The 19,371-nt window shown below is 42.6% G+C and overlaps 1 protein-coding gene across 3 annotated transcripts in view; it reads left to right on the top strand.

Moving 5' to 3' along the window:
- The window catches only part of fgd (faciogenital dysplasia), an 81,130-nt gene extending 66,186 nt beyond the window's left edge, over positions 1 to 14,944 (top strand). For 2 of the 3 annotated variants that reach the window (XM_080764155.1, XM_080764154.1), the window contains 11 exons: positions 175 to 233; positions 1,686 to 1,832; positions 2,589 to 2,681; positions 3,245 to 3,324; positions 3,872 to 3,902; positions 4,357 to 4,461; positions 5,237 to 5,290; positions 7,820 to 7,915; positions 8,202 to 8,279; positions 10,914 to 11,057; positions 12,692 to 14,944. In XM_080764155.1, coding sequence (XP_080620281.1) covers positions 175 to 233; positions 1,686 to 1,832; positions 2,589 to 2,681; positions 3,245 to 3,324; positions 3,872 to 3,902; positions 4,357 to 4,461; positions 5,237 to 5,290; positions 7,820 to 7,915; positions 8,202 to 8,279; positions 10,914 to 11,057; positions 12,692 to 12,949 — 1,145 coding nt within the window. In that variant the 3' untranslated portion in view covers positions 12,950 to 14,944. Of the gene's footprint in view, positions 1 to 174; positions 234 to 1,685; positions 1,833 to 2,588; positions 2,682 to 3,244; positions 3,325 to 3,871; positions 3,903 to 4,356; positions 4,462 to 5,236; positions 5,291 to 7,819; positions 7,916 to 8,201; positions 8,280 to 8,494; positions 8,537 to 10,913; positions 11,058 to 12,691 lie in introns of those variants that run through there. The other variant, XM_080764156.1, reaches the window with a different exon arrangement.
- Positions 14,945 to 19,371: the final 4,427 nt, after the last annotated feature.

The raw sequence follows: 19,371 nt of genomic DNA, 5'->3' as shown, positions 1-19,371 counted from the left end.
TGTTGTATACTATTTTTGTATACAAAAAAAAGGTAGTGGTTCTAGTATAGGTGTTAGGTTCTAACTTCAATGTTTGTGTGTGTGTGTGTGTGTGTGTGTGTGTGTGTGTGTGTGTGTGTGTGTGTGTGTGTGTGTGTGTGTGTGTGTGTGTGTGTGTGTGTGTTTTTATTACAGAGGCACTGGAGCTAATCGCTACTGCAGCTAACCACTCCAATGCAGCAATCCGGAAAATGGTGAGAATGTTCTCAGTGTGGCAACTTCTGCCTGTGACCCATGATCTGTAGAACGAGGCCATTCTCTCTCTCTCTCTCTCTCTCTCTCTCTCTCTCTCTCTCTCTCTCTCTCTCTCTCTCTCTCTCTCTCAATACTGTTCTCAGTTAGACCTCATCATTTCCAATTTTCCATCTGTGTAATATCTGCTGCTGAATTCAAATTAGCTGATACTGTTAGGCCTGTCATAATTATTACACAATTGCCTGATCACAATTGTTTGAGATAATCGCAACTATGTTGCATAATCATTTCAATTAAAATAAAACTGAAATATTGAACAATAACATAAATCTTGACCTTTATTTATATATATATTTAATTTATTTCATTGTATATTGTATAAGTAATATTTGTCATATCTGCACTATGCAGTTTTCCGGTTAAAAAGTCCAAACGGCATACAGAAGTAACTTTTATTTAAAAAAAACAAAAACAAACACCACATGTCATGAATTGCAATTATTTGTCTGACTATGAATGGCCAACTACACTCTGTCACAGTCATTACATGACAGTCAGTGTGAGGGACAGATCATGCAGGAAACTGCTGCTTCCTGCCTCCACTTTCACAGCCAGGTCTGCATGACAGACAGACAGACCGACAGACAGACAGACAGACAGACAGACAGACAGACAGACAGACAGACAGACAGACAGACGGCAGACAGACAGGCAGGCAGGCAGACAGACAGACAGACAGACAGACAGACAGACAGACAGACAGACAGACAGACAGACAGACAGACAGACAGACAGACAGACTCTTCCTCCCCTTCATCTCTCCCCCTGCTCTTATTTCTCATATCCTTCAATTGATGTTGTACAGTAGATACTACTGTACAGTAGATACACCTGCACAGCAGATACAAATTTCCATCAGTCTGTTAAGAAACAGAATAATATTAATATCTATTATTATGTTCCTTTCTGCCTGGCACACACTGCTTCAATGGAGGATAAGATTTATGATTAGATCATGAGGGTACCATGGCACCCTCTAGTGGTGTAAAGGTAGTAGTTGTAATCATCAGGGTGCAAACATTCATCCAAAGGTTCAAGGTGGTTTATATTGCTGCAGTAAGTAAGTAGAGTAAAAGTTATTTTGTTATTCTTCAGATATAGGCAGGATAATAAGTAATAATAGCAGTAAAACTGAAACTAAAACAAATAAGACAAATCAATGTAATGCATTCAGAGTATACACACACGCACGCACACACACAACAGTCAGGGGAGAGACGAAAAACGAACGGTGCTGTGCATTTAGTTCTTTCGGAACTAGTCAACATCCAGAAACGCAGCATCTGAAGTAAACATAATTCATGAGCATGCAGGAGCTGTAACCGTTGACGTCTGAGAAACACTCGTTTGTACCTCGTTTTAACCGCCTGTGTTTGCTTGATGTTGTCCAGGAGAAGATGAACAAACTGCTGGAGGTTTACGAGCGGCTAGGCGGGGAGGAGGACATCGTAAACCCGGCCAACGAGCTCATCAAAGAGGGACACATCAAGAAGATGTCGGCCAAAAATGGGACAGCACAAGACAGATACCTCTACCTGGTGAGGAGGAAGGAAGGTTAAACAGGAGTCATGTGTTGGAAGAAGATTGGTTTTACGTAACTAAAAGTAGCAATGCCACAATGTAGAACTAGTCTGTTAGGTTAGTTGACTCATTAAGACCTGAGGCCTTCTACATCAGTAGTTCTCACACTTTCAAGATCTTTCAAAAATAGCAGATGTACAAGCTTGCAGCGCAGCACGAACTGTGAGCTTGTATATCTGCTATTTTTGAATAGCCATCACAAAAATGTAAAACGCTGTGTCACGGATGCTTTCCCCGTTGTAATGGGTTAAAGTCCTGTATTCAAACGTTTACTTTAGTAAACTAAAAGCACAAAAAGTACCAAAATCAATGTTCCAATTTACAAGATTCAAAACCTTTAAAAACGTGTACAAATCTTTTGAAAATTGCAGTTCTACAAGCTCACAATGCATCACATCACGGCATATTGTGAGCTTGTAGATCAGCTATTTTCAAATAAGGCTAGCCAGGGGCCAGACTACAAAGTAGCTACAGGTTTCAAATAATTGTAGTGGAGCAAATCTTATCTTCAACATTTGCTTCCAAGATATAGGGCAAAGGGTATTTATTAAATATACTCTAGTATATCATAAAATTAAATATTTTATAGATCAGCTATTTTCAGCTACATTTATGGAAAAGCTCTATCATTAACCATCTTTACTAAAAAGAATGTTAAACTATTTTTGTGAACAGTGGTGTAACTGATATGTTGTCTTGTGTCTCTGGTCTAGTTCAACAACATGGTGCTTTACTGCGTTCCTAAACTCAGACTGATCGGACAGAAGTTCAGTGTGAGGGAGAGGATCGACATCGCTGGCATGGAGGTACGGACACATACATACCGTTTATGGCTCAATCTTTACACTAGTGAGAACAGCAGTTCAGCCCAAAAAATGACTTATTTTCAGTTATCAGTTAAAGTACACCCCATGATGCCATGAATTCTTGGAGATTATTTTGTTTTTGTCGCATTCCTGAGCCAATAATTTGATGACCGGTTCATTGGCCAATAGGAGACTCCCCGGAATTGGACTGTCATCAAATTATTGGCTTTGGAATGCGACAAAAACAAAGAAACGTCTCCATGAATTCAATGCTTCATGTGGTGGTGAGTACAGTACAGTACAGTACAGTACAGTACAGTACAGTACAGTACAGTACAGTACAGTACAGTACTTCCCTCGTGATCTCTTGTTCTTTGCGTGCTCGTTCTGTGGGAGGGTGTTGAGCCTAAGTTTCGCTCAATTATCACCTGGTTAATATTACCTGCAAATTGTCGGAAAACGTGACAAGTTGTGAGCTTGTAATGTGATATTGTCTGTGGGCGACACCCGCACACGACCATGGGCACATCATTGAAGGTGTTTGGGGTTCATGTGTCTTGCAGGTGCAGGAGAACGTCAAGCAGAACCTGGCTCACACCTTCACCATCATCGGCAAGCGGCGTTCACTGGAGCTCCAGGCCAGGTGGGAAACATGCTAATGGCTTCTGCACCGTTGTTGTCGGGCAGAAACCTCTTTCCGTTTTTTCGTAAATTAATGCCTACTTGATCATACTACAGCATCACACAAAAGTATCAAAAGTAGCCGATATGCTTGTACTTTTAAAAAACAGTTTTGGACATAATGAGGGTCCAAAACGTTGGTTTGTTTTCTCTGTGTCCACAATAAACTCTTGGCATTTGACAGCTACGAGTGTGCGGCTATACATTTTTCCTTTTCTAGTATTTTCTCTTCTCTTTCTTGGCTGGCACCTCACAGGGACCGGTGTGCTGTGCACCTTTCTGTTATAACATAATGAGGTTTCCACCTGACAGCGACAATATATTATTATATTTTAATTCAGTTACATTGCTGTAGATGTAAGGTGTTTTATCACCGTTGGTAAGGAATGTACAACGTGTTAATTTAATTGTGACAAAACTAACTAAGTGTAATTTGTTTTACACTTTCAGAGTGAAATTAATGTTGTGAAATTAATTCTGAATTATTTGTTGGTTTATTTGCTTTATAGGACAGCGGAGGAAATGGAAGATTGGATACAGGTACGTGCGCGCGCACACACACACACACACACACACACACACACACACACACACACACACACACACACACACACACACACACACACACACACACACACACACAAATGCCCGAGCTATATTAGAGAATGCTATAGAGAGGCTCTCACATTGTGTGTGTTTGTGAGAGAATTGTGTTCTCTCATAAAGCCTCTCATTATTGTGTCGTTTAGCTCATAACAGCTGAATAAAGCTGATTAAAAGCCTCCATGGGAGGAGGACATGCTCCACAGAGGGCTTTGAAAGGATATGTTGTGTTTTTGGATGATTGGAGATTAAAGACCCCCCTCCTCTCTCCTCCACTCTCCTTCACCCTCTCCCCTCCTGTCACCTCCTCTCTCCTCCACTCTCCTTCACCCTCTCCCCTCCTGTCACCTCCTCTCTCCTCTCTCTCACATCTTTCTCCTCCCTCCTGTAGGAGATCTCGGCAACAATCGAGCGTCACAAGCAGAATAGTGAAACCTTCAACAAAGCTTTCAACCACTCCTTCTCCCGTGAGGATGACCACCAGCCTGAGTCACCGGTCAGTCCCTCAGTCAGTCGCTCGTTCGCTCAGTCAGTCAGTCAGTCAGTCAGTCAGTCCATCACTTCATTCATTCATTCATTGATCATCCTGTAACGACTAATGTCTCACCAAACAACTCATCAGTGGAAGTCTTGCTATAGTACTTACTGAGGTTTAGTGAGTACTATTATAGCAAGACTGAACTGACTGAAAGAGACATGACTAAACCTACGTGGAGAAGCTGTGACATTCACACACTAAGCTTGAGCTTCCCAGAACTCTGTCGTGACCTAATAGGGTTCTAACCGTAACACACAGTTGTATACAGAGCAACTCTATGCATGCGTTCTGACCCACTTTGGCTTGTCTGATGCTGGACGCTCGCCAGCCGTGTTGACACGAGCCAGAGGAGCAGCCTCGCTGGAAGCCCACTGACACCTTGTGGTAAAGATGTGAAAGTGCAGTGTAGGAGTCCCGATGGCCTAGTGGTGCGCATGCATTTTCTGAATGCCTTCTTACTACCTTTGCCCATTCTGACCTGAGATCAGATAATCTTTTTTTGAAAATGACAGTTTTCTGAAAAAGCTATGTTTCTATGTCAGTCGTTCTCTGTGGCGCACTATGAGCTTGTAGCTATTTTTGGGTTGCCGGTAAGCATTTTGGTGACACATGGTGAGCTTGTAGATAGGCTTGAGCCCGACGACTCTCTCCCTGTGTCCTGTCTATCTCAACTGTACTATCCAAATAAAGGCAGAAAAGAATATATATAATATAGTTTTTTTGTCTCCTGCAGGGTCCCTGGAGCAACACGTCCATTGACTCAGATGGTGAACGACTGCATGAACGGGTAAGTTGCCCTGTAGAAAGTATCAATCAAGAAATCAATACAGCATTGACTCTGTAATTGTGAAACATAAAACCTTAGCGCTATTCTGAAATGCAGTTGCAAACTGGTTTCCCTATTGGTAAAATTGTTCAAAACACAGTCTAGTAGAGGTGTTCATCTTCAATGGCCTGACGATTCGATTACAATATTCACCTGCTAACGATTCAACTCTCAATTAGCAGCCTATTGCTGCTAAGGGACATCTCATCAGTTAATACAAGCAGTCAAATATTTTTTTATGAACTCCTTTGTGTATAAAGTGCTGGAATTTGAAAACCAAATTTAATAAATGGCTTATCCTACCTATTGTGAGAATGTTCAGTCAAAACATAAATCCTTCAGCAGTGTATTGACAACCTTACAACCGTGCTGCCTGTCATATAAGACAGGGTTTTCACAGCTGTAGTAAGACATGTGCACCTCAGAGTGCACAGTAAACACAGTGTTTACTGCTGCCTTTGGCGGTCAGGAGATGTGGAGTGATATAATACGACCCTTTTGCCATTCCGTATAGCAGACCTTCACTCACAGTGTATTATGATTGATCAGAACGGCATTGTAAAGCACAGATGATTATATTTTGAAAACACTGGCTGACATTTTATGACTTAATGACTTAATGACTTAATGACTTTAAAGCCTTCCTCAGTCCTGCACAGTTGAATGTGTTGTTGCCTTCCGAAAAATAATTTGAAAATAAACGCTAACAGCGTATAATCTATTATGTTACGTCACTGCATCGACGCAGAATCGTGCACGGCATCTTAGATTATTTTCCACACATCTAGATAATAAGAAGGGTTCCATCGCAGCGCATCGGCTTGCCAAGAGTCAGAAGCGGGTCCCCTGGTCGCAGCGTATGAACATAAGGCTGCTGTACTTTATACCTCATACTAAGCATACTAAAGTATGAGGTATAAAGTACAAGTTATAAACTACACAGGTTCATCCCGATGTTCTGGCCATCTTTGTAAAGTTAGTGTTGGTAAAAAGCAGGTAAAAGAGTAACGTTTGATCAGACTAACATCAGTCACTCTACCATTCAATGTAGTAGAAGACCTGCGAATTTACACCGCAGATATGTCGTCTCCGCCTACAGGGAATACGTTCACTGCGACCAGGCACCCATTTGTGAATCGATCTATATATGAATACAATTGCCCATGTTCTGGGGAGGGGAGGGTGATATTTCTTGCTATGTTGTCAGCGAGGAATGTTGAGAAGGAGGAGTGGGACGGATGTGCTACCAGCAGTGGCATTATAGGCCTATATACATTTAAAGCCTTTTGCCTGCATTGCATCTAGGTCGAAGTCTGAATGCATACTCATCATTCTCATCACTTGCAAATAACATTGTGGACAGTCAGTCCTAAAGATCAGATTTGGGAAACAAAAGGGATTTGACTGGAGTCTGAACAAAGACGTACTCCATCCATTTGGAGAGGTGCAATGACCTCAGTGTAGTCAGTAAGGTCCATTAGCCATCAAAATGTAGCAGATGGATTTATAAACCACGCTAGTGGTAGTAGCAGTGGTTTCCAACGTTTCTGGATCAGGGCCCACTGAAGCTTTTGTGGCATACTCTTCTGACCCCTTAACACGGACGCTGCCATTTTCAGAGCATGTTCATTTCAATGATCAATTGATCGGGGGCACGGTGGCACAGTCGGTAGTGCTGTCGCCTCACAGCTAGAAGGTCCTGGGTTCGATTCCTGCTCGGGACGCTGGGGGACGTGTTCTTCTATTGAACAGTCTCTTCTATAAAGACAGACATTCTGTGATTATGTGTTACTGGCACCTCATGCTCCGTCTGTCTTGTTAGTGGAAATCTAACGCAATGATTTCACACTTCCTCCCACAATGCATCGGCACTAACCATCTGGTGGCTAGTTCTGCTGTCGTCGCCTTGCTCTGATTTCACGTTGTGTTTTTCATTTTGAACTTCTTAAACCCTATTTTATATTTTGTCGTGCAACAGTGTTGCATGAAACCTTTTTACTTTTGGAAAATAATGAAGAAACTGTTAACTGGTTAATGTGTGTACCGGCACTTCGTTTTGTTTCCCTGGGCAGCGCTGGTTCGCAGGTATCGATGCACTTTTTGACCGACATGTTTGTGCCAGGATGGGTGATTGGGTGATTAGATTTATTTATCGATCGCCTCTTTTGTTGATTGTTTAAATATGATGTCGTGGGCCTCTATGCTCGATAACAGGGTTGATAAGCCCAAAGGTTATGGATACCGGGTACTCAATAAGCTTCTTATCAGCTTTTTCCGGGTATCGGATTTCGAGCTCCATCCCTATGATGACCTGCCCAAAATAGAGAAGCCAGGTTGAATGTGGTTAAGTAAGATAGTGGAAGGGTGGGGGGTCAGGAGTGTTGGGGTGGGGGGGGTAAGTTAATGGAAAGGGAAGACAGACAAACAAAAGAAGAAGAATCCTTCCTGCCCAGAGTGTGACATCACTTCCTGTCTCTCTCCTCTGTGCAGAAGAGCTCCAAGAAGAAGGACAAGCAGACGTGTAAAGGCTGCAACGAGAGCTTCAACTTCACCAAACGCAAACACCACTGCAAGTCCTGCGGAGCGGTGAGTCAAACATCACTGCAAGTTCAGCTCAATTCATTTATTTGGCTGACGTGTTTGCACATTGTTGTACTTCATCCAGAAAATATTGGAGTTTTTCGTGTGTGTGTGTCTTTTCAAACTCTTTGGTTTTACCTATAGCCTAGTTCACTATTCCTATGCATTTGAGGGGAGGGGAGGAGGGAGAGGTTAATGCACAAGCAGGGGGAAAAAGCATGGAGAAAAAAGTATTTCAGACAAACTACAAGCCACCGTGAAGTCTCTCAATGCCTCTCGTTTCCCCCTGCAGGCCATCTGTGCAAAGTGTTCCAAGACTCTGGACAAGACGAGTCGAGTGTGTCCGGAGTGCTTCGAAGCAGCCCCTGAGGTGAGAGAGGTGTGTGTGTGTGTGTGTGTGTGTGTGTGTGTGTGTGTGTGTGTGTGGCAGCAGCCATACAACAGACAATTGGTATATACTGGAAATAAAAACGTCTGGGTTTCCGTGGCTAGCGGTGTAGACCCAGACGGTAGCAGCTGAAACACTCCATGGTTACAAGCTCTTGTTCATTCTTTTCATTGGTTAAATATTTATAAACCCCACAGACGGACTGAACCACTTCACTGTGATTCAACGGCGTCAACCCCGGGAGTGCTTGAGGGCTAAACTGACACAATAGTAAGCCAAATAGCACCCACTGACTGAAGGCTGAAGCTCCCTCCCCCTGGTCATTTTGTCACGTATAGGCACACACCTTCACGGTGTTCACAGAACAGGTATTCAAATGCTAATACGGTGGCTTTGTTCCAGTGACCGCACGGTTCATTCACACTCCTGCAGCAACACTACACTGACACGGTCAGCGGAGAGGCTGCTGCTGTCTGTGTACCGTCGGCAACGTCTGTAAAGAGCCATGAGCCGGGAGGGAGGGGAGGGGAGGGGAGGGGCAGCAACACTGCCGGGTAATCTCCACACTGACTTGAGACTTGACAAACAGAACCATCTCAGCCAAAATATCCCAAAAGCCAAAACAATGTCCGGGGAACAGAACTGTTCCTTTTCCTCAGACTACTTCCTCAGACTACTTTTTTCACTTAATTTTTATTGAAGGAAGAAAAGACACAAACAAAAACTCAACTAACAAGACAATACGGGAAAGAAAAAGAAAAGAAAAAGGACAAAAAGTTATAAAAAATAAATAAAAAAAAGGCTGCATTTTTCATATTACAATAAACATTCAATGAAATTCTATTGCAATATCGCTAGGCTGAGAGAAGAGATTCCACTTTTCCCATTTTTTATAGAATTTATCCTCTTGTAGTCTCAGTATGAATGTTAGTTTTTCCATAGAATACAGTTCCTCAATAATGTCCATCCATTGATCTTTCGTTGGTGGGTCCTGTTGGTACCAGCGTCGTTGTGATTGCTTTTTTACTTGATGCTAAGAGGATCTTGATTAAATATTTAGACTACTTTTACTTTAATTAAAAGGTAAGATGCAGTGGCTGTAATTGGGTCAAGGATCTTGCTTTCGTGAGCAATGGTGTACGAGATTGGGGGGGGGGGGGGCACCCACTGCCGTTATAATAATTTTCCGCCACTGCTGTGATTACAGGCAGATAGATGACCTCACCTCACCATTAAGTAATCATGAATCATGATGTACATTGACCATCTAAGCCTAAGGCAAGCGCTATGTCACTGGTTCGATACTGGCTGGGAACTAAAAGTAGCAATGACAGCCAAACGCCTATCTGTAGGAATATTACTCACCACATGGGGGAGCTGTAGACCAGAACACGAACTGGCTGACAGTCCATGTTCAAATCTCTCTGTGCAGCCTGATTCATACATATTTGTACACAAAAATGGGTTTTCAAAATAGTAATTGATTGATGAAAAATAAATATTATTTTGAGCAACAGCGCTATGACCAACGCCGCCGCGTTTCGACCTATAATATAAGGTCGTCGTCAGGGTCTAACTCATACGAATTTGTGTGTCGTTGTCGCGCACCAAACATAATGGAATTTTATTTTGATGGGACATCGCATATTAATGAACAATGCAATCAATGCAATGTAAATATACCGGATTTAGCAAAAATGCACATTTTTACCCCCTCAAAAACCATATAAACAAGCAGACAATAGACCACATTACATCACACAGAGACAACGAAACTAAATCAGAGGTACAAAATCAAATACAAAAGGTGCAAAGTATATCTATTTAACACTAGAAGGTCTAAGAGGTCATTTTGACCGTTTTTTTATTATTTTAAAGTTGATTATCTTTGCCCATGAAGCTTTCAGAAGGTTCCCCTTCCATGAGCATCATCATCCATCACCATTCTATCATCTCAGAAAATCGACATCTGAAAAAAATTCTAAATGTGAATTTAAGCACATGCAAATTTAGCTGATTTTATTTCAGACCTTCTAGTGATAATTATGGCTATTTGTGACACTGACGTATCAAGTCTCAATCTGTGATTTCTTCACCTGATTGACTTCATACAAACGTTTTCAGTCGTGAGATTCTATTTTGCCTTGACCCATGAAGCTGGCTTTTTAGAATTTGGGCATCACTTGCAGAGTCAGTATTGTTAAAAAAAATCACAATAAAATCCACAGGTTCATGTACTTTTTATTTGCATTGTTATCCCCATAGGTGGATTTTAGATTGCCTCATATAAGAACTGTGTTTGAAATGTCATCCCGCTAGAAACAGACTGAATCATATATGAGTGACTGACTATCGCAAACGATACAGAAACACCTCCCTGACAATAACGCAGAGACAGTTTATTTTTGGACCACAATGCGTATATGAAACGATTTTAAGATGAGCCCATGTTATTCTCCATAGAGAAATTACTTCCGTGAACCAGGGGAATCGAGGGGATGAGCGAGTTACGTCAGGACTTCGGGGCTCTATACCAAGCCTTGATGTCCAACATATTGATGTGTACGTGACTTATCCATTGGTTGTAATGTATGGCGGTACTGTTGCCACTTTCAGCGACAGACGGCGGTGACAGGGGACAGCTACCTGCTGTGTGGAAACCTCCATCTGCAGGAGAAGGGCAGGAACTCCTGGACCAAAGTGTGGGCGTCTGTTACCAAGACGGAACCTCTGGTGATCTGTCTGCACGCCAGTGGACAGGTAGGACTGTCGCCCTCATGTATAGTAGTAGGACAGAGAGAGGCTTAAGAAGTAAGTAGACTCAGGCTCATTGTCGCTATCGGACAAGAACATGGGAGTCTGCCCCCCGTTAAGCGTTATTCATAGTCTGCTTTATCGGTGGTGAGGTGACCACCGCAACTACAACATGATGTCACGGAGCCGCGGGGAAGAGAAAATCACTCCTCTCCCCAGCCCTTCTCTCTGTTTTTACTCACCACCGCTCCACGTTATTACAGCTCCGGTGTTCACCTCACCACCGGAGCAGTGGTCACCTCACCACTCACCATCCAGACTATGAATAGGCCTTTACAATATGCTACATAGACCCCTGGGAGATGGATTGGTGAGCTGGAGCACCACGCAAGGGGTGGGTCCCGAACCTCAGGACCAAGCATGCACCGAACCGAACGTTCCCATTACAATAATTCAATTTCGGTTCTCTCGAAAAAAAACAAGAAAAACAACAAATGATAGCCTACTCTGGCAGCCCTTGTGCATGCACATTTCTGTTAGCAAACCACAGTATGCAAGCCACCTTTGTTTTCAATGGTCCCTCCATTCACACGTCCGCAAACCCGTTCTACTACTACCCCCCCCCCCATTAGCGATGCTAATTATCCCAAGCAATCATTTAATCCTTGCTAATCTGCTATTTCCACTATTTAAAAAACATTATGAACATTTTTCAACATGGAAACAAGCAAAAAGAATTGCGAGCATCTCATATAATTTGCGATCATGTAATAATTGTGACAGGCTCATAAACGCAGGACCGTAGAGCTCATTCAAATATTATATTTGATCTTGGGTGTTCAGGCTCCGCTACATTTTACGCCCTGCTCAGCAGCACATTAAAGACAAACATTTTACATGCAGGGTGATTGCGGACAACACCATCGCTTAAAAACAGATTCCCTATTAAAGAAATCAGTGTTTGGAAAGCTTTTCATTTGGAGAAATAATGTAATTGTGTGTGCGTCATTTAGAGCCTCAAGACCAATGTCCCATAGAAAGCTGCTGCTCCAAGGATTACCATTAATGAGGGTTCAATGAACATTTCCTGATTGAGAAAGGCTTTATTCATCAGGCAGAAACCTTGTATGTCTCATAGCGTTGCTGTCGGGAGGAAACCTCCTATCTCAATATTTTAACACAGAAAAGTTTTGAGCTTATGGATCTGCTACTTTTGAATATGAATTTGGCCTGAAACGTTGTCTAACCGTTCTTAGTGCATATGAGGTTTCCACACGACAGAGACGATACGTTTGATACAGTGAGCGAGCTGAGGGACGCAAATGGAAAATCCTTTTTTTTTCCTATGCTCAGAATGCTTGTATTGGACCACAAACAAGCCCCTTGTGCTTTTTGAGTCATCCTTTTAGCAAAACCTGTCTTGTCAATAAAGCATTCAATCAACCAATCAATCAATCATTCTATTTTCTTTTTAACAAAGCATAATTGGCGGTTTTCGGATGAAAACCTTGCATGTCCAAAACGGTTACTTTTCAGGAAAGGAAAAAAGGAACATGTGTTCTCAACACAGACATTTGAACCCAAGTTTATACCCAACACCTACTTCATTTGTATATCTTCTTCTCCTGTTACCTCTCCAGGACTCCAAGGGCTCTCGGACCGTCCCGCTGTCGGGGGCCGAGGTGGCCGCCGTGCCGCCGTCGCCCAACGACAAGTCAGAGGTCAAGCACGCCTTCCGGCTAAGTCCCAGCGGGCAGCAGCAGACGCTGCTCCTGGCCGCGCACGACGCGGAGCTACAGGCCAAGTGGCTCGAGCTCCTCTCCAAAGCTTCCCGCGGAGAGACGGCCACGGACACGTCCTTATTAGGCGTGAAAGCCGAGCACAGGAAGAGCCAATAGCGTAGCAGCGCGGCGCGGAGGCCGCCGGACTCTCTGACCCCTTCCCGCCCACCCCCCTCCCCCTCCCCGCCCCCCCTCTGCCTGTGTACAGAACACACATTACTTGAATTTGTTTGACCTTCGCACTTTCTGTTGTTGTTGTTTTTTGTTTTGTTTCTTTTGAAAGGACCACTTATTACTTCCTGTATGTGCCACTTTATCCCTGTTGTCATGACCACACAACTCTCTTTCTCTCTCTCTGTATTTTTTAAGTCTCTCGCTTGGCCTCTCTGCCTCTCTTCTACACACACACACACACGCACACGCACACACACACACACACACACACACACACACACACACACACACACACACACACACACACACACACACACACACACACACACACACACACAGTGGTTGTGTTTTATGAGTGTTTTATTTCTGGGTGTTGTCACCGTGGTCCAATAGGAAAGGAGATGTGTGATTTGTATTCTATCTTAGACCAAGAGGACATTTTTTTAAAGATGGTTTCCCGTCGGATGTTTTTATTTGTAAGATGAAGTACCTTGTATACATCATGTGACTGTGTTGTCAAGCATTAACCCCCACGTGTGTCTGCCTTTCCCATTTGGGTGAGTGTGTGTTTGAGTGTGTGTCTGTGTGGGTGGGTGTGTGCGTGCATGCGTGTGTGTGTGTGTGTTTGGGTGCGAGTGTGTGTGTGCATGTGTTCGTGCATGTTGCTCCTGTGTATAATTCCAGTATTGAATGATAAGTGTCCCCTCCTCTTTTAAGCCTAATTTATACATAGTTGCGCGGCGCGTCGCCTGCCGCAAATAAGCGGCTTCAGTGATAAAGCATACGTTAGGCTGTCCTCACTCATCCCTGCTCGGGACACAGATTGTACAGTATGTAAACTATATCGTGTGTTGTAAGGAAAACAAAGACAACAAAAGACATTTTAACTTAAGAAGGTAAAAGAGACGCTTGTGGCTGGCCACCCCATGCTCCACTGTCACGTATAGTCGTAACCCCTCCCCTTTATTAATATAACCCCCTCCCATATAGTTTTATTGTGAGACTCGTCTTTACTTTAACCCGCCAGGATGACGGCTAGAAGATGACCGTGTTCAGGTTATAAATGTGAACTGGAGCCCGACCGATGCCACATTTTCGACTGACCGTTGTTGATGGAAAGTGGTTAAAAGTCGGCGAAAAGGCAAATGTATTGGTCGGGACTCGGGCTCTATCGAGAACCACTCCATTCGTAGCCTAGTAAATCCTTTCCACCTAAGCTCCCAATAGTATGAACTATTCATCTACTTGTAAACACAACCATAGTGAAGAGACTGTTCTGCCTTTAACTCCTCATTTCTATCAGCACCAACTTAACCACTTCAACCCTATACACTTCACTCACCGGGCTTCCCCAGTGTTCCATACTTGGCTGGCCCGGCCCCTACTCCTGAGTCCCCCCCTCCCCCCCCCCCATCTCTACACACCAAATCTCTTTTCAGCCAATGTTCGCCTAACCCATTTTGACCTGAGATCAGATTCTAAAAATGTCTTCTACATCCTGACAGTTTTCTGAAAAAGCTATGTTTCTATGTCAGTCGTTCTTCGATTTTTCAAAAATAGCAGACCTACAAGCTGGCGTGCTATGAGCTTGTAGATCTGCTATTTTTCAATAGCTAAAGGATAGTATAATGCTAACACCAAAAGGGGTTCCCGCCCAAAATGGGTCGTGCCAGAAACGGGACGCTAGGGTTCAAGTGATTATAAGGAATCATCCTCCGATGGTCTCTGCATGTATAAATTCAACTCATATTTATGTACGGTGCTCTGAAACCTTTTGCTGAAGCTCATCCCGTCTCCCTTTCGCTCCAGAATGCGTCCTTGTTGTACTGTAAGTGAGCAAAAGTCAGTATTGAGTGTTTTAACATGGATTGTGCACCGTTGGAAAAAGCTGTCAATCATATCATAAATAAACAAACAAACGTGTAGCACGTTCAGTAATACGCCGTCAAAGATGACATCCTTTTGTCCTGTGAGTCTCTCTTTTTCTCTCTACTGCAGAATCATAAGACCTGCATATATTTAAAAACAAATGTACATACTTTATCAAATTAATATAAAAAGTGTCTACAATTGATTATACTTCCTCGCCAATCTGGTTAAGGGATTTCTACACTCGCCATGCATTCAACACCGTCACCCTTTTAAAAAATTGTTCTGAACTTATTAGCTAAATTATGATCCGGATAAGTCGATTAATGCAAACACTTTATTTAGCCACAATTTTGTTTGTCTCTTCCAAGGTTGTCTTCCTGGTTGAAGATGGCAGTCGAGACACTGCATGTGTAATTCGGTTTATGTTTTGTGACCTTTTATTCATTTCTACTATTATACTATAAGACAGTGATACTCAACCTCAGGCCCGCGGGCCACATCAGGGGGGGGGAGATGCAATGCAAATGAAAGACATATACTGTGTATCCCTATTCCCTGACATAATTTTATAGCTAAACGGACAGAATTCTATTTTATTTGAATGATGAAACCCAGCTGCCATTAATAGTTGGAAATGGAAATGGAATTGCGGAAATGGAAATTGCGGTAATTGTGGAAATTGCGGAAATTGTAATTGTGGAAATGGAGGAAATGGAAATTGTGGAAATTGCGGAAATGCGGAAATGGAAATTGCGGAAATTGCGGAAATTGCGGAAATTGCGGAAATGGAAATTGCGGAAATTGTGGAAATTGCGGAAATTGTAATTGCGGAAATTGCGGAAATGGTGGAAATGGAAATTGTGGAAATTGCGGAAATTGCGGAAATGGAAATTGAGGAAATTGAGGAAATGGAAATTGCGGATGGCAATTGCGGAAATTGCTCTTCACTTATAGCTATCTATTTTCAGGTAGATTGTTTTATTTTACTCAGTCAGCCATATCACTACTCATTTTTCATGAAAAAGGTCATAGCTGGGTAATCTATTTTCAGGCAAATTGTGTTTATTGTATTTTATTTTACTCAGCCATAACAATTTATTTTCTGTTAACCAACTTGCTGGCTGGCAGGCAGGCAGACAGCTACTCATAGACAGACAGACAGACAGCTACTCATGGAGAATTGGACAGGCAGGCAGTCAGACAGCTACTCATAGACAGGCAGACAGACAGCTACTCATGGAGAATTGGACAGGCAGGCAGACAGCTACTCATGGACAATTGGACAGGCAGGAAGGCAGACAGCTACTCATAGACAGACAGACAGCTACTCATGGACAATTGGACAGGCAGGAAGGCAGACAGCTACTCAGACAGACAGCTACTCATAGACAATTGGGCAGGCAGGCAGACAGCTACTCATAGACAGAGAGACAGCTACTCATGGACAATTGGACAGGCAGGAAGGCAGACAGCTACTCATAGACAGGCAGAATGAGAATTCTTATCTGTAATATTTTAGGTGGACAAGATTCTTTCAGACATAACCGCCAACTGTTACTTTTCAGGAAACAGGGGGAGAGAGCACCGTCTCCCGATGGTCCTCCAGCACCTTGATAAAAAATAACAAGCAGCGAAATGCCAGAAACAAAAAGTAGGTCAATCTACAATTAGCAAATAAAAATAGCAATACAAAACTAAAACATTAAAAATGGTAAGGAAATTTGTATTGGATAATACATTTTAAATTGATATTATTAGATATTCAACTTTATTGACATTTATAATTAAATTGGTGTCTTTACACTGTAGAATCCATTGTTGTTTGTTTCTGTTGCTTAACTCTGTTGCTTTAACTACATATAAGTGTCTATTTGTTTGTCTCTAAATGTTTTGATGAATTGAACAATGCCCTTTTGTAAACAAGTGTAAGGCTTAATTGGGTCGTCCACTCACAGTTAACAGTCTTTGTATTGAGTTTGTGCTTGAAATGTAGGCCTACTGTAATTCTGCAAACTGTTAATAAATATTTCAATCAATCAATCAATCAAAATTGACATTTCAACTATTGATCAGACGCTGTGCATTGACGACACCTAGTGGTCATTCATTTTAATTGCATGCATGCAGAGAAATCACAACATTGTGAGACGCACTGGGTCGTTGCCATGTTTTGCCACGGAAACCAGCGACCTGCCTTGTGTAAGTAAATAAGTACATTTTATTTATAAAGCACCTTTCTTAACAATGTTACAAAGTGCTGTACAGTGACACAATAAAATCAATCATAATTAAAACAGGACAGTACAACAAGCAAATAAGAACAACATAATCAAGTCAAATAAAATCAGAAAAATGTTCCCGAAATAAAAACGTTTTCAGTGGACGAAGCCAGGCTTGATACGAGCAGACGTGGCAACGCGATCGAAACACAGGGGCAATCTCCCGTTGGCCGAGAGGTTGGAACTCACGGGCCAATGGGAGCCTGTGTCGTGTAATTTCTCCCTTTACACTGACTATAATTCTATCTATTTGAGACAGAAACGGCTAAGCAATACGGCAGGCTGTAGGCTGTAGTCAAAAGCACCGGACGAATGAAGGCAGGCAGAGAGCGTTCTGAAGTGTAGTGTAGAGTCGATCATTTTATTGCAACCGAGACCAAGACAGAGAGCTTCGCCATTGTCCCTGAGCCTGGAGCTCAGGGACTCCCTCGTACTGAACCGCTGCCGCGGCCAGTTTAAGACTCCCTAAACCTTGCATTTTACAGGACATATATACAGTGTTTTTGCATAGACACAGATATACAGAGGTGGAGACTGAAACTTTACATACCGGTATTCATCAACATATTGCCACTTGGTAAGCAAAGGTCTCTCCTGGATACAATAGAACAGTGTTTCCCAACCTGTGCTACGGGGAGCTATGGTGCTCCTCTTGATGTCTCCAAGTGTTCCGCCTGATTTTAACTAAATTAACACTATCCCTCCCCCGAAAGCAAAAGCTATTGAGCTGCAGGCTTCCTATTGTTGCGTCGTTGTTGTCACACGTCTAACCATTAGACATGCGATAACTACAACACGGAACAATAGACTCTAACGACCCTCGGCCATTGAAATGTTAATGCTTAGATGCATGCAGAAGACGCTACATTTCGCTCCCTCCAGAAAGACTGGAGCGCGCAGAGTGCATATGCACGTAGACGGCAGACACACACAGTCCCGACCCAAACACTGAGGAGGTAAAGTAAACGTGACGTTGTTGTGATTAAACATAATGTGCCACGAAAAATAGCTGTCCAAAATAGCTTTCCATAGATGTCCAAACATGATCGCCTCGTTCGGCCAACAAAATATATCTCCCTCCCTTCACAGAAGCGCAGCGATGCCTGATTTATTCTTCGTCGTACACGTGTTATGCTTGCATGCTGAAAATGGCTGATCTACAAGCTCACAGCGCGTTGCGGACGCAACGCGTTGTGAGCTTGTCGATCAGCTATTTTCAGCACGTGGAAATAAGCAGGCTGTGAGAACTGAGACCCTTCACAATAAAAGCATGCAGCATTCACAAGTTGGCTCATAATAAAGAAAGGAAAAGGATTAGGTGGCATTCATATGAGCAATTTTTTTGAAACTGAGGCTCTGTCTCTGTCCTTTTCTTTCTCTTTGAAGTTATTTGATGAGTGCTGTCATGTGTGTTTTTAAAAGTATATTTACTTTTACGTTTTACTATATATTTAATATATATATATTTAATATATATATATATTTAATATATATATATATGTGTATGTATATATATATATATATATATACCCCCCCCCCCCCCCCCCCCTAGGTGTTCCCCGAGATTTTAGGGCTATGAAAAGTGTTCCCTGGGACAAAAAAGGTTGGGAAACACTGCAATAGAATGCTAAGTTCCCTATCACACCTGGCCAGGCCAAGCTACTTGACTAAGGCCCACGACACCTTGACTTTAAATATCAAAGACAGGCCTCTGCAGACACTGCAGATAGTGACAGTTGACTTATTTAGCATGCCCTTAGCACAGTGACCAAATGTATAAGTCGGACATTTTAACATGGCTTATATATGAATATCATGAAATATAGATACCACACCTGCATGCTTTTGGGCGGCCAATAAGGGCAGGGGTAAAACAGAGAGAATTGTTCCGGATCCTTAACATCAACTAGCACAGAAAAGCTGTGTTGTAGTAACCAGCAGTTAGCTCAGTGTGATGAGTGTCTGTGTTTGTGATCCACAGGTCCAGTGTTCAAATCCCACATTATTCATGTGTCTCTGTGATGCTTTGCTTTGCACACTGACTTTCAGAAGGACAACTTTAAAGAGGGTCCGGCCCATTCGTCTCTGTTATGTCATATGACGAGCATTTAACTTTTAATATCACAATTATTGTAGCTAATCTTTAACTGAATCTGGAAGTATTCCTTTATTAAATGATTCTTCATAGTCTGGAATTGTAACTGATCAATTTTC

The sequence above is a fragment of the Protomyctophum bolini genome (assembly GCF_963924005.1).
Source record: "Protomyctophum bolini genome assembly, chromosome: 5".
Taxonomy (NCBI): domain Eukaryota; kingdom Metazoa; phylum Chordata; class Actinopteri; order Myctophiformes; family Myctophidae; genus Protomyctophum; species Protomyctophum bolini.
The sequence above is the reverse complement of the archived record's forward strand: the minus strand, read 5'-3'. Positions and strand labels throughout refer to the sequence as shown.